The 14,815-nt window shown below is 39.5% G+C and overlaps 1 protein-coding gene across 1 annotated transcript in view; it reads right to left on the bottom strand.

Moving 5' to 3' along the window:
- LOC109911197 (P2X purinoceptor 2) overlaps positions 1-13,699 on the bottom strand; it is a 68,210-nt gene extending 54,511 nt beyond the window's left edge. The window contains exons 1-6 of the mRNA XM_048611604.1: positions 13,467-13,699; positions 9,439-9,586; positions 8,044-8,115; positions 4,972-5,047; positions 2,869-2,962; positions 1,590-1,670 (exon numbers count right to left, since the gene is read on the bottom strand). Of these exons, the coding sequence (XP_048467561.1) occupies positions 1,590-1,670; positions 2,869-2,962; positions 4,972-5,047; positions 8,044-8,115; positions 9,439-9,586; positions 13,467-13,606 (611 nt within the window). The 5' untranslated portion in view covers positions 13,607-13,699. The remainder of the gene's footprint in view (positions 1-1,589; positions 1,671-2,868; positions 2,963-4,971; positions 5,048-8,043; positions 8,116-9,438; positions 9,587-13,466) is intronic.
- Between the last annotated feature and the right edge of the window lie 1,116 nt (positions 13,700-14,815).

Raw genomic sequence — 14,815 nt, 5'->3', positions numbered from 1 at the left:
TCTCTCCCCTTCCTGGACCTCTCTGTCTCCATATCGGGCAACCACCTGGAAACCGATATTCATTTCAAGCCCACCGACTCCCACAGCTACCTAGAATACTCCTCCTCCCACCCACCTTCCTGCAAAAATGCTAGCCCCTTTTCCCAATTCCTTCGCCTCTGCCGCATCTGCTCCCAGGATGAGGCATTCCACTCCCGTACATCTCAGTTGTCCTCATTTTTCAAGGACCGTAGCCTCCTTAACCTGTTCTTCCTCCCACCTATCCCCTCCTCCCACCTCAAGCCGCACCCCCATCTCCTACCGACTAACCTCATCCCGCCCCCTTGACCTGTCCATCCTCCCTGGACTGACCTATCCCCTCCCTAACTCCCCACCTACACTCACCTTCACTGGCCCCATCCCCGCCTCTTCGACCTGTTTGTTTCCTCTCCACCTATCCTCTCCTCTATCCATCTTCTATCCGCCTCCCACTCTCTCCCTATTTATTTCAGAACCCCCTTCCCCTCCCCCTTTTCTGATGAAGGGTCTAGGCCCGAAACGTCAGCCTTTCTGCTCCTATGATGCTGCTTGGCCTGCTGTGTTCATCCAGCCCTGCGCCTTGTTGTCTCGGATTCTCCAGCATCTGCAGTTCCTACTATCTCTGATTCAATCCTAGCCTGAAACCAGAGACTGTTTTTTTCTGCCCGGTGTCAAGGAGATTTCTCAGGTGTGGAGCAGAACCTGGAGTGGGAGGCAAGGATCCAGCTATCACAATCTATTGTGGCACCAAGATCACATGTGGGCTGAATAAAAAGGGTCTGCTGAAAGAGTGTTAGCAGCTAGGGAGTAAACAGTAAAAACATCAAAGAGAGATTATCCTGAAATTTGCAATAAGAAGAAAATATTAAGGGGAACAAAACAATATACATGTTTATTATGGTGCCCACACATATGTGTATATAAAAGTATAGCCCAAATTAATGCTCCCTATATATGTATATAATCTTCAGTAACAAATAACTTGGGCAAGTACAAGTCCCACTGCTCAATACTTCTGCTGTTTGAGGTGAGGCCAACAAAAATGTATCTTGCAGCTGTGAATGCCTGTACATGTATGGAACCCTCAGTGAAGTCCTTTATTCATGTACATTCCCACTTAATTGATACACATGATACACAAATAAGAATCAATAACAGGAACCTCCTGAGGGATTCTCCCAATTGTCCAATGTAATTTCAATGAAAGATCAGCAGAAAATCTGGATTGATCTATAATTTAGGCTTCTAATTCATTTTCTGGCAAAGTTACAGCAGATAATGAAAAGCACCCTGGAGGAAATTCCTGGTGACATTCCTCACTAATGACCAAAATAGAGCTTGAGGTAATATCTCTCAAGTTTTGTCCAACTCTTCATGAGATTACCCTGGCAATGTATATAGTTCTCAATTATGCCCCATCAATATCTATGCACTGAATATGCCTTTGCTACCTGCTCAGTTAAAAAGAAACAGGAAATGCATAACTTTCTCAACAAAAGAAATGTGTCAGTTGAAACCACGTAGAGCATGCCAAGGCAATGATACGCTTTATGATAAGAACTTCACCTTACTTTGTAAACCCAAACCTGGGGAAATGAATACTGTTTTTGACCAATATGGTGAAATTCTGTGCCATTTTCAATACAGAGTCCCTGCAAAAATAGAGAAAACATGCTTTTAGAACACAAATAGATGGAACCAATTGGAGATTCATATGCTTCCCTTATTAATTAGGCCAAGTGACTTATGAAAATAAAAAATTGCACGGGAAAAACAAATCTACTTTAGTTAACAGCTAACTTAGCACATGAAACCCTAGTATCAGTTTGGCATAGCGGCACAGTGACTCCTTTTAAACTCAAGACAACTTTCCAGGGTTTGGTGTTGATCCTGATATTCCATCATAACTAAAAAATTCATTACTACACTTTCATAATCTAACACATGAGATAGAGACCAACATTCTACAGGCCTACTTTTATTTTTGTGTGTGTGTGTTAGCTTTTAGTAAGTTATATACACGGAGATCTAAATCCCTTTACTCGTCCACAATTCCCATTTTCATGCCATATAGAAAACCTTTGGAATTATCCTTCTTGCTTTGAGAAAGGATAACCATGCAAGCTTCCATAATAAGTTCTTAAGTCAGTAGGCTATTGTTTTAAGTATTCACTTCGTTATTTAAACTGTCTTATGTAACTTTGTAGCTTCCTGTATCCACTTATGTAATTTGTTGTGTTTCCTAACTAAGTGCAATCTGCAACCTTGCACAGAACTGCTCCCCTTCTCATACATCCCAAGATTTCTGCTGCCTCCAAAAATATCAGAACTCCAGTGACTGCTTCACTGCCAGATGTCCTCTCTTAGATTAAAATTGCTTAAACTTCCTGCTGGGCACTGAGTTTGGAGGAGTTATTGGATAGGAAACTGAAAGTTAGTGCGGCTACAACAAGTGCAAAGATCAGTATAAAATACTTCTGCAGCTCAAAGAGGATCAATAAAAAAAGTACCATGTTGCTGAAGGAATCTGCTCATTACTCCACAAGATGTGTTTCTTTTAACCTCTTATTTTCAATTTAATACAGCATCATTCTATTCACTAAAACTTTCATGCCTTGCACCAGGCTTATTTTGGACTCAGCATTAACAGTGAGGCCAAGACTTAATTCCACATGGGGTATAATTGTCAAAGTTATTCCACTTCATCTGCCTGGTATTACAGCAGCCCAGTGCTGAGCAAATGTAGATTAAAATAACTAATATTGAGCTACTCCTATTTGTCCATTTAAACAGTGTGGCACCTCACCCATGACCAATAATAAGCAGAAACCAACAAACTTTTTATGCTACCTTATTGATAATCTGTTCTCCACTGGACACCAAGCATAAATCTCACAGGTCTTTATCGAATCATGATACGTTACACATCTCCCAGTTTTCACGCCTGCACAGGAAAACCATTGTTAACAATATCAATCATAGCCCACATTTCTAAATTAATCTCTTTCACTAAGATATTGGTTATTCAAACTCAGTTGCTAAAATAATGACAGTGGAGGAAATCAATTGTTTCAGGTGGGATAAAACAGTTCTGTTTCCTAACATGCTTTTCCTTTAAAGAGCTGACACCATTTTTGACAAATTGGAATAGGGATTCCTGGGAATATATCAATACTTTAAAAAGGACATTCCAGAGGTGGCATTATATGCAAGCAACATCCAAACAAAAAAACAAAAAAAAAAAAAAAAAAAAACAATCTAGGTCAATTTTGGTCAAGTACAACAAAAATGATATAGCATCTCTAACATACTAAAACACTAACATACTTCACATAAGTAGTATCGAATAAAACTTGACATTGAGCCACAAAAAGAAACATTAGGACAGTACTTTAGTTAAAGAGGACTTTTTGAGCCATGTCTTAAAAGGAGGAGAGACAGAGAGGCCAAGGGATTTAGTGAAGGAATCCCAGAGCTTATGGCCTTGGCAACTCAAAGCATAGCCAACAATAGTGGGGTAATTGAAATAGGAGATGCACAAAAAGCCAAAATTAGAAGAGCATAGAGAATCTTGGAGAGTTGTCACGATTGGGGAAGTGATAGAGATAGAGAAGGAGAAGGGTGAAATGGTGTCATTTGAACAAGGATAATCAATTTTAAAATTGAAGTGCTGCTGAACCAGGAGCCAATGCAGGTCAAAAGCATAGAGTGACAGACAAGCAAGGCTTGGTGAGAAAGCAGCTGAATTCTGGATTGGTTCCCGCTTACAAAGTGAGACCACACAGGTGAGATTTGGAATATAGTAATGCAGAGTTACCAAAGGAATAGATGAGAATGTTTCAGCAGCTGAAGCAGAGGTGGTAATGGGCAATGTTAGAGAAATGGTAGCATACAGAAATGGAACATCTAAGAATCAAAAATGGCATCAAAATTGCAAATGGTTTGATTTGGGGAAAAGTTGAAGTCAGTGGACATGGAAGAAAGTTTGTGGTGGGGACCAATGACAATAGCTTTGGTCTTCCTAATATTTAATTGGGGAAATTTCGACTCATCCAGTACTGGATATCAGACAAACAATGTGATCATTTAGCAACAGTGGAGGAGTCAGAGGTGGTAGCAATGTAGAACTGGGTGTTATCAACGCATCTGTTGGAAATGTTTTCAGGTAAGATCATCAGGGGGTATTGTAAATGGGAAATGAGATGGCATTGAAGATACATAGACATAATCATTTAGGAGCAGGAAGAAGAGCCATTATAGGTGACCCTCTAGATATGGATAAATAAGAATGGAAACTAGACTCGTGCAGTCCCACAGAGTACAGTGAAAGAGGTCAGGTTTTGGCAGATGATTATGTGGCCAACCATGTCAAAAACAACACATAAGTTGAGAGGAATTTGGGGGATAGTTAACAAAGGTCACAGTCAGATAAGATGCTATTTGTGATGCTGATAAAGGCTGTTTCAGTCCTGTGAAAGGATGGAAATTGATTGGAGCAATTCAAACTCTAGGAAAGAGGAGTACTGGTTTAGAAGACCATAGCACATTATAGGGCCTTTGAGAGCAAAGGTATGTTGGATACAGCAATATATTTCACAAGAACCTGAAGTTTTCTTTGAGAAGGGAGTTAATAACCATAGATTTCAAGGGGAAGGGAACAATGCTCAACAAGAGAGACATTTTCAGAATCAAAGAGTCATTCTTAAGCATAGCACATTCCCAAGTCCACAAGGACAGCAATATCAAGCTGAGCATTCAATGGTAAATTTCCTGAATCTTACAATGTGAAAAACTGCTCAACTCACATCCCACTGAACAGATAATAATCTAAAAGATTACTGCCATCTACAATGTAAAATGAAATAATGATTGCATAGCTCATTCCGTCTCCAATGACACCCTATCCTTACTGCCCTGCCCAACCCCTCCTCAGACTAGTCCATTCATATTTACCATTTCCAAGTAATTCCATTTCTCCAGCCAGACAATCTGAGTCAGACGAGCATCTAGATCCAGGAACTTTGTCATTCTAGGTAAGAATTTAATAGAGAAAAAAGTAGTTTTACTAAATAAAAACTTTTCTTTAACAGAAGAAGTTTATAAATTGGGAACGCAGTCATAACATGTCAACTAGTCACAATTTAACTACAATTCATGGAATAATACTTGAATGTATTAAGATTCTATAACATCCAATTACAAGAAAAGAAATACAAACAGTGGCTGTTTGAAAGAAAAACTGAAAGCACTGAAAAGTATAACAATGACAAAAGAGAAGACAGATTAATTTTACATCTGGGATCCTTCATTAAAACCAATGAAATGGAGAAATTACCATTCAAGGATTATGGACAAACATCTTCAGTGGCAGCATATACTCTCATGGGAGAGTGGTGGGGAATGAGGAGCTACTTGGGGGGTGCAGGTACATAGGGTACCTACATACAGCACATAGGGTAAAAGGGGCTGCAAGTGGACAGAAAGAGGATGCAAAGGCAAGTTGGGGCAATAGAAGGCTGCAAGTGCAAGTGGGAGTAGGGGGTACAGAAGAAGGCTGCAAAAGGTGAAAGAACACATTTATATTTGTTAATAAAGGAATATTCTGCTAAAAGAGAGCCAGGTAAACTTGTAATTACTGTGACAGTGAGTTCCTTGAGAATGAGTGTGCAATCTCTATCTTAAGGTTGCATATGCTCATGAGCTTGTGTATGGAAAAAATGCAAAGATTCTTCATAATTAACACTATGTCAACTGTTACATTTAAGTCTGGCATGGAGATTGAGAATATTGTGCTTAAAATAGCCTTTACACAAATATTATCTGACTTAGCTGGTCAAGGTATTCAGCTTATCTTGATTATTAATTTCTGAGTGTCTACTAAGTTGAGTTTTATAACCTAAAGGAACAGATAATCAGGATCACTAACAGGGTGAGTTCAGAAGAAATGTTTCATTCCAGCAGAAAGATGGTTTTGGTTTTGTTTTCAAAAAGCCCCCATGCTGTCAGAACTGGATGGAGACAAAGAATTAGTCTGTATTTTTGCAGAAATAGAAAGTCATATCTGGTGAATATATAGAAAGACACCAAAAGGAAATGTTGCCATCTCAACTATTAAGGAAAGTAAGAAATTAAGGGGTTAAGGCAGGAGTGATACTTCACTGGGGTTGAGTAAAGGATATTGATGAGGAAAGAGAAGGAGATTTCTTTTCATTTTGCTGTTTATGATAGAAATTTCCAAATTGACACACACAAACATCATATATAATTCTGTTTAATTTTATTCATTTGTATGTTATTATTTAAAAAGACAAACTGTCCATGAGGAAATGTAAACCTTCTCAAATGCCAGCTGATGAAAAATGATCTATAGTCCATCAGGTGGTAGTTGCATCTGAATATCATAGTATCATTTTACAAGAGGCTCCCAAAATTCTCATGGAAGATCATTTAGATATTAGGAAAATACAGAATAAGATATTGAAACATTTTCATTGGCCAGGATTACATACCAATGGGGTAAATATCGCCAGCCATGCCACTATTGTCAGGTAATGGGGAAACCTCAACCATGAATTAAATGTGTACCTTTGATTTTGTTACTAGCTTTCAAAGTGGACTCTTAATGCATTGTGTTGGACCCTTACCTAAGACCAGGAGTGGGAATCAGTATCTATTAGCAAGTACGGATGCTTTGACAAGATTTCCTGAGGTAGTGCATTTGTAGAAAATTACAGAAGTGACATTGAAGAAATCAGTCCTTTATTTTGCAAGATATGGATTACCCCCCAATCAGATCAAGATTCAAATTTTATGCCACAAATATTCAAATGAATGATGAATATTTAGATATAAAACAAAAAAACTTTTATTTAGTCAACTGACCATTCATTATCTCATGGAACATTAGAAAGATGGCATCAAACTTTGAGGACAATGAATTCAGTTCAGTGACAGGAATAGGGAGGTTTTAAACTGATTTGGCAGGGGGACGGGCCCAGAGCAGAAGTAAAGTCAGGAGCAAAGCCTAATCAGACGTAGAAGGAATGCCAGGACAGTCCAGTAGGTGGAAAAGATGTGGGCAGGATAAAGGACATGGAGGTCCAGAAAGCTAAATTGTATCTATTTTAATGCAAGGAGCTTGACTCGTTAGGTGGATGATCTTTATTTAACTCATGGGAATACGATATTGTTACAATTACTGAGACATAGTTGAAGGAAGAACAAGACTGGCTATTCAACATTTCAGGGTATAGAAGTTTCAGGCAGGATGAGTGGGGGAGCGCAAGTACAGGAGGTGGGGCTATAGCATTATTGATAAAGGAAACCATCACAGCAGTAATGAGGGAGGATGTCTTAGAAGTGTCTTAAATGAGCTTAGAAATAAAAAAAGGAGTGAGTACCTTGCTGGGATTATAGAAAACGGTTATAGTTGTAGCGGACTTCAACTATGCTCACATTAACTGAGATCACCTTAGTGTGAAAGAATCAGACTGGTGGAATTTTGAAAGTTCATCCAGGAGAGCTCTTTGTGCCAGTACGTAGATAGTCCAACTAAAGATGGGGCAGTGCTAGACCCAATCCTAGGGAATCAATCAGTTGAAGTTTCAGCAGACGAGCATTTTGGGAGTAGTGACTGTAACTGTAAGTTTCAAAGTCATTATGGAAAGGGATAAGGACAGTGTAGAAGTTAAGCGTCTAAACTGGAGGAAGGCTGATTTCAATATCATTCGACAGGATTTGGCAAATATGGACTTTAGTAAGGCCTTTGACAAGGTCCCACATGGAAGGCTGGTCCAGAAGGTAAGAACCCATGGGGTCCATGTTAGCAAATTGGATCCAAAACTGGCTTCCAAACAGGAGGCAGAGGGTGTTTTTGGAGGTTTGTTTTTTGATAGTGGAGGTCTGTGACCAGCAGTCTATCATCTCAGATAAGGAAGACTAACAGACCCCCTTGTACAGCCTCCTTCCCCACTCCCAAACAAAGGGATTTTGAGGCTTCTCAGTCTAATAAACCTTCAATCTTACCTCAGGACAGGTTTGCAGCCTCTGCAATGGTGTGGTTATAGTTCGCACAGTAATGCTGAAAATATCTCGACCCTAGAACAAAAAAAGGTGGGAAATACACAGTTCAAGATAGTTAGGAAGAACTAGGGTTCTACAACTGCAGTTTGGAAATCACAGGAATTCCATCAGGAGACATGGGATTCATTCAATACAGGTGAGGGATGAGTCCCTTTCCTCTGTTAAATGAAGGTTTTGTAAACTGAAGAGGTGTGATGAGCCATGTGGATGATATGTATTCGTTTACCATGAAGCTTCTAACTTATAAATGACATAAATCATGGCGAAAATATTCCTGTGAAATTTATAAGTGTAGGTGTTAGCCTTGGTTCTGTGATGGTGTGCTTCAGGTCTGGAGCACACAGTGCAGACTGGTAGTTCAATGCACTGCAGAAAGATTATTGCAGTAACAGAAATGGGTCAATTTTAATACTGTGCAAGTTGATGGGTTAAAATTGGGCTCTGACTGAGCATGTGACAATTGTCTGTGATCAAACTTACTTTGTTTAATCAATTATAAAGTTTTCATGTAACATCATAAAATAATGCAATCACTATCAATTTTTATCTTGACTTAAAAATCGCCGAATGACCATTATATATCCTCGTTCCAGCCTACTTAAAATTACTGGAAGTAATGACTATCCTGCACACATCACCTCTTTTTGAGAAGGCCAGCCAAATTAAACATCAATAATAGTGCAGCGGTAGGCCTTCACCAGAATCAAGAATCTCAGGGGGCAGAAGTTCCATTTGCTGAGTAAGAGCTGCTGGCTAATTACCAGCTCTTCACTGTAAGTAGTGCCACTCTGAGACTACACCATTCCAAGTCAAAGAATTGTCGATGGATGTGGGCGCATGTGAGTGATGCCATGAAGGGGGTCTCAGTAGCAAGGGCAGGAGGTGAAGCTCTCAGTCATTAACAGAGTTTGCTTTTCAGCTATCCCTTATAGCGAGCCTCTCACCCATCACTGAATGAATGCCAGTAATGGAAGCATGAAGATGGGAGCAGATGTAATCAGGGCAGGAATGGAAAGATAGTGTGGTTGCCACCCACCAACCTCCCATATGATAAAATGCCCCGTGCCCACCAAACCTGCCATGGGAGAAGGTATTAAATTTGGCCCAATGCTCTTGCCCCTGATCAATTACATAGCTAGAAGCTCCCACCCACTGTGGGCAGTTGCTTTCTATTTGGTCCTTATTTTCTCAATATTTGAGCGTCATATCAGTACAAAGCACCTGGCTGACACATGCAGAATAGACACTTGAAAACACCAAAGACATGGAAGTGCCCATAGGAATGTAAACCTGCAAGACTTGATTTTTTCAGTGGAAAGAATACCCTCCAGGCCTCACCTCTGGTGGATGAACATACTCTGCCACATCCCATATTTTCATTCCCATGGATGAATTTGACATTCCAATTCCTTTCATCTTGGTGATGACAGAACTCTCAGGAGCATTCTCTCTTTCTTGGTATGATTTCTGAATAATGAAAACATACCTGCACAAATCAGAAACACAAATTATTAATTCTCTTAGGTTAACCAAGCTCATAGCAATGTGTGGAGGCTATTTCGTCTTTCTCTCCTGATGGTAGCTTATAAGCTTCAGTTAAATTAATCTAATACTGGCTATTCTTGACACCTTCAAAAGTGGCTTTCATTTGTTCCTGTCTCACAGAATGAATTGTCCTGTTGCATCTTGCAATCAGTGGAGAATGTATTAGCATTAGAGTCTTGATAAAGCCAGTTTACTCTTGCCTTTCCTACCACATAGCTGTCATTCCACAGTGATAGAACTAGGTGCAATCACCACATGGGCCCTTTTGCATCAGTTTTGCTTTCCTTGACTTTAAATCTATTTCAGTTTAGACATAGTTAAGACCCAAAAACTTTATTTGGAACAAACTTGGTCAATGTCTTTGGATGCATATTCCACGCACAGTGCAGTCAATTTTGCATCCATAAAATTTTCAGTTAGCTATGACTGTTACTCTACATTAATTCAAACAACTCACATTGGAGTCAATACCATTGAAATTGTTTCCAGAACAGAAACTAGCACAAAGAGTCCTGCAACAGAACTCAGTGGAGAGGTAGGCTTGAAAACACAAAGATCCATTGAAATGAATAAATGCAATTAAATGTTTGAATTGTATCTTGTAGTGTTGCGAATTAGTATTTTCAACACCTGGGTGTGGCATCTGCCACCTCTTCTTGAAAGCTGAGCAGACATCCTACTGCAGGCATAGGAGACTTTATCCAACTTTCTACCTGTTGTGGTTGCGAGTATTGAGTGCCCATTCAAGACCTGCCAGGAAATTGATTCAGATGAATAACTAAGTGTACCAGAATTTCAAAAGCGAATTTTCAAGTAAGAACTGTACTGCTAGCAGTTTGAAGTATTCTCCAATATTTATAAAATATAGCAGACATGAAATTATATGAAGCAGTGTCTTGTTACAACCCAAAGGTGTCAATGGCAAGGCCGATGAGGAGCATGTTGAGGGGGAACTTTACCTGTCCCAAGGAAACAATGTGCTAGCTGTGGCAGATGACTGCAGTTCCTGCTGCAGGAGGCAACATCACTCCCTGGAGAAGCACAGCCACATTATGAACTGCTCCTTAGAGAGCTCTTTTTCCCTGAATTGAAATGTTTAAAACCAGGGGCATGCATTTAAGGTGAGAGGGGGAAAGTTCAAAGGAGATGTGAAGGGCAAGTGTGTTTTATTTTACAGAGAGAGTGGTAAGTATCTGGAACGTGCTGCCAGGGATGGAGGTGGAGGCAGATACAATAGGGGCATTTAAGGGGCTTTTAGATAAGCACATGAATATGCAAGAAATGGAGAGATAGGACCAAGGGCAGGCAGAAGGGATTAATTTAATTTGCACATCATCATGGGCTGAAGAAAAACCAAAAGAACTGTGGATTCTGTAAATCAGAAACAAAAACAGAAGTTGTTGGAAAAGCTCAGCCAATCTGGCAGCATCTGTGAAGAAAAAAATCAGAGTTAATGTTTCAGATCTGGTGACCTTCCTCAGAAATTGGACCCGAAACGTTAACTCTGATTTTTTTCATCACAAATGCTGCCAGACCTGCTGAGCTTTTCCAGCAACTTTTGCTTTTAATCATGGGCTGAAGGGCTCGTTCCAGTGCTGTACTCTTCTACATTCTTTGCTCTACGTTCTAAACTCTGCTGGGAGTTTGACAAAGCTTGCCTCCATCTATTTTCTCTCTGTACAGTTATATCTTTTTCCGCCATGTTTCTACTGTTTTCCTCCTCCTGCTAAACTGGAGATGTTTGCTACATTGCCATGAAGAAACATAAATGTTGTCAGATATCCTTTAAGAAATCAGAATTTTTCCACTGCTTCACTAAAAACTTTGAATTTGGTTTAAAAGAAAAAATAACTTTGCAATATAAAGCATCTCGGTAAACCATCTAATATGTTATATAATGAGCAACTACCACCCCTGCTAATGTCACTGGAAATGATCAGGGCCAATTGCTCCTTGTATTGTTACAAGACTAATTGATAAATCATCAATAAGCTGCCCCATTAATCAAAAACTGCTGCAACAGTTTGAGACCTCCCAAGCCATTTTAATAACTTTCAAAAGATTGATTTTAATGCACTACTTTGGTGTGATTGCACTGCAAAGATCAAAGTGCTTGTTATACCTCCATTAAACACACATTTTTGTTTTCTTTGCTGGTTTCACTACCATTTCCTTTATCTCTGCACCTTGAAACCTTTAATCAGTAACAAATATCTATACATAAATATCAATTATTTTTCTGTTCTTTAGTGAAGCTCCTCTGAACATTGTACCACATTCAAAGGTACTGTAAGTGTCTGAACAGGGGAATAGAGCAAAGATTTCTAGGGAAATATTTAGACCAATAGGTTGGGAAAATATGTAAAATCAAAAGGCAAACTGAACACTGGGAGTTGTTTTTTTTTTAAAGAGAATTAAAAAGCAGAGACATTACGCAAACTTGTATGGAATCTTGGTTAGACCACACACAGTACTATGTATAGCTCTGGTCTTGGTATTGTATAAAAAGGTACTGACATGCTGGAGATCGTGTAAAAACAGAAAAAAAAACGATATTAGTTCTAACTTCTCAATTTTATTAAGGGGCTTAACAGGTTGGGACTGTTTCCTTCTGTAGTGTGAAGACTGAGGATTGGCTCATAAGAGGTCTTTAAGACAATGAATAGGCTTGATAGGGTGATGGTACAAAAACATGCTTTCACCGTAGGGGAGATCAAAAGCCGGATATGGAGAAGTAATGGTGACACAGGACGGCTGGCCAGAACAGTCAGATACAGGTATCTTACATTGGGGATGCTTTCTGTTCATTATAAGAGGTTGGCAGAAGCTGAAAATATTCATAAATGTGTTACACCCACAATCCATTCCAACTCTTGGCTGGTCCTTAAGCTCCGCCACACCTTCATAGTCAGGTTGGAGGAAATCGTGATAGCGAAATGGGAAATAAAAACATTGCCGTCAAATCAAAATGAGCCATACCTCAACAAGCAATGCCCAAAAGAAATAGCTACTTGGTGTTAAATCGGACAAGCAGCAATTAGAGTCAGTCATACAGATCCTTCGGTCCAGCTGGTTCACGCTGACCAGACCTAGTCCCATTTGCCAGCATTTGGCCCATATCCCTCTAAACCCTTCCTATTCACATACTCATCCAGCTGCTTAGATTGTATTTGCAGAGATTTACTATTTTGACCAAGGTTATTCCGTCTTAGATGCGAAAAGACAAACTCTGCCTCATGTGATCCAGCAGCAGAACCTCTAGAACGGCGTTCTTCTCCAGATCGTTGGCAATATTTCACAAGGTAACTTCTGTTCACAGGACCCGACCCGATTAATTATAAACAGAACGAGACTTCCCTTTGATACTTCGAGGGAAAAAAAAATCTCATGAAACCCAAATATTTATCCTGAAACTGCATATGCTAGAGTAAACCCTGAAACTTTCTATTAATCCCGAAATTTACAGATCAAAGAGGCTCTCGGCTCCTGGAGTTGAAACGCCAGCGACCTCCTGATTAATGATTCTTAAAGACAATCCGGCTTGAGAAAAGATTCTTAATGCTAAAGAAATCAGAAATCAAAACAAAACAAAAATCCTGCAATTGGCGAAGATTTGAAATTACTCGGTAACAAGTTTAAAGCAGGCTCCAGTTTGAGAAAACACATTAAAAACAATAGTTAATCGTCTCCACACAATATCTCAATACTGATGATTCAAAAATCAAACTCATGGATGCAAAATAAACATTGTGTGCTCTCTTGGGATTAATGTATTCGCCCCAACCTTTATGATAACAGCCTCAAGTCTAGGATGTACTTACAGAGCAAAGTATAAAATGATAAGAAGTTGGATAATTCTGTAGATAATTCCTAAAGTTCGGTTTTTAACCACCACAACTTTGGGAGTTTCATAATCCCAGAATTCTGCCCAGTACAGGGCACACGATTCCCTATATCCCATGTTTGTATTGTAAATCCTTCGGAAAACTCGGCTTCTGCGCTCCGGAAAGACAGTCAGATGGAGCTGGGCTGATTCACCCCCGCTGTCCTGTCCTCTTGCTGTTCGGTTTTGATGGTTCTCTGCCTGATTTTAAACATCTTCCTCCCATCCCGCCCAGCCCCGCCAGTTGCAGAACAAACAGCGACACCTTCGGGTATCGGCCCATTTCCTAATGATCACAATAACCGAGGGTGAGTTTCCTTTTTCGGACAGGCTCCCGAACAATCATTACCATGAACTCGGATCCTTTTCCGAAGTAATTCCAGGATCTTCTGTTTGGTTTGTCCTATTTCATTCTTTGTTCTTCCATGTTAGTCAATTCCTACTTTCAGCTTGTCTTCGCTTCTTCCTCCAGTAATTTACCTTTAAGTGATTAGCTGAATCCATGTTAACCATTTCAAATAGCCCATGAAATGACCTATAAATTTCGTGGAATTGCATTTAATCGATTACATTGAATTTGCAAAGACACTGGATTTGTTATCCAAGTAACCCTGGTAATGTTCCAGGGACATGGATTTGAATCCAATCTCGGCAGAGCGAATTTAAAAAATCTGGAATTGAAAGCTTAATGATAATCATGACACATTTGTAGAAAAAATCCCACTGGTTCACTAATGTCTTTTAGAGAAGGAAATTGTTGTCCTTACCTGGTCTGGTGTATAGTTGACTCCAGACCCACAGCAATGTGGTTGTCTCTTAATTGCCCTCCTCTGAAATAGCCAAAGCCAGTCTGTTGGATCACTGCTAAAAGTCTCCAAAAAGGAATGAAACCAGATGGAAAACTTGGCATTGATAAAGGCAACAGAAATGACAATGACAAACACCCTACTGATCCTGCAAAGTCATCTTCTTAACACCTAGGGGCTAGTGCCAAGAGTGACAAATGTAATTGTTAATAATTGAGAAGATGCATTTTGGTTTTAATAAAAGACAATGATGAAGCACTGAGTGGAGGTAGATTCACCACTGTGGAAGAGCAGAGAAATTTGGAAGTTTAAGTTCAGAAGGCTGCATCTCCCATTGATAAGGGTCATTAAATAAATGGAATTCAAAATTTTAGCACAAAAGCTGCAGATGTAAATGCCAAGAATTAACAAAACCTCAAGACATCAGTTAAAATAATGTGTACAGTATTTTTGGGTGCAGACTTCTGGATGGAAGTTTATG

The sequence above is a fragment of the Rhincodon typus genome, chromosome 24 (assembly GCF_021869965.1).
Source record: "Rhincodon typus isolate 14 chromosome 24, sRhiTyp1.1, whole genome shotgun sequence".
Classification (NCBI taxonomy): Eukaryota; Metazoa; Chordata; class Chondrichthyes; order Orectolobiformes; family Rhincodontidae; genus Rhincodon; species Rhincodon typus.
The sequence above is the reverse complement of the archived record's forward strand: the minus strand, read 5'-3'. Positions and strand labels throughout refer to the sequence as shown.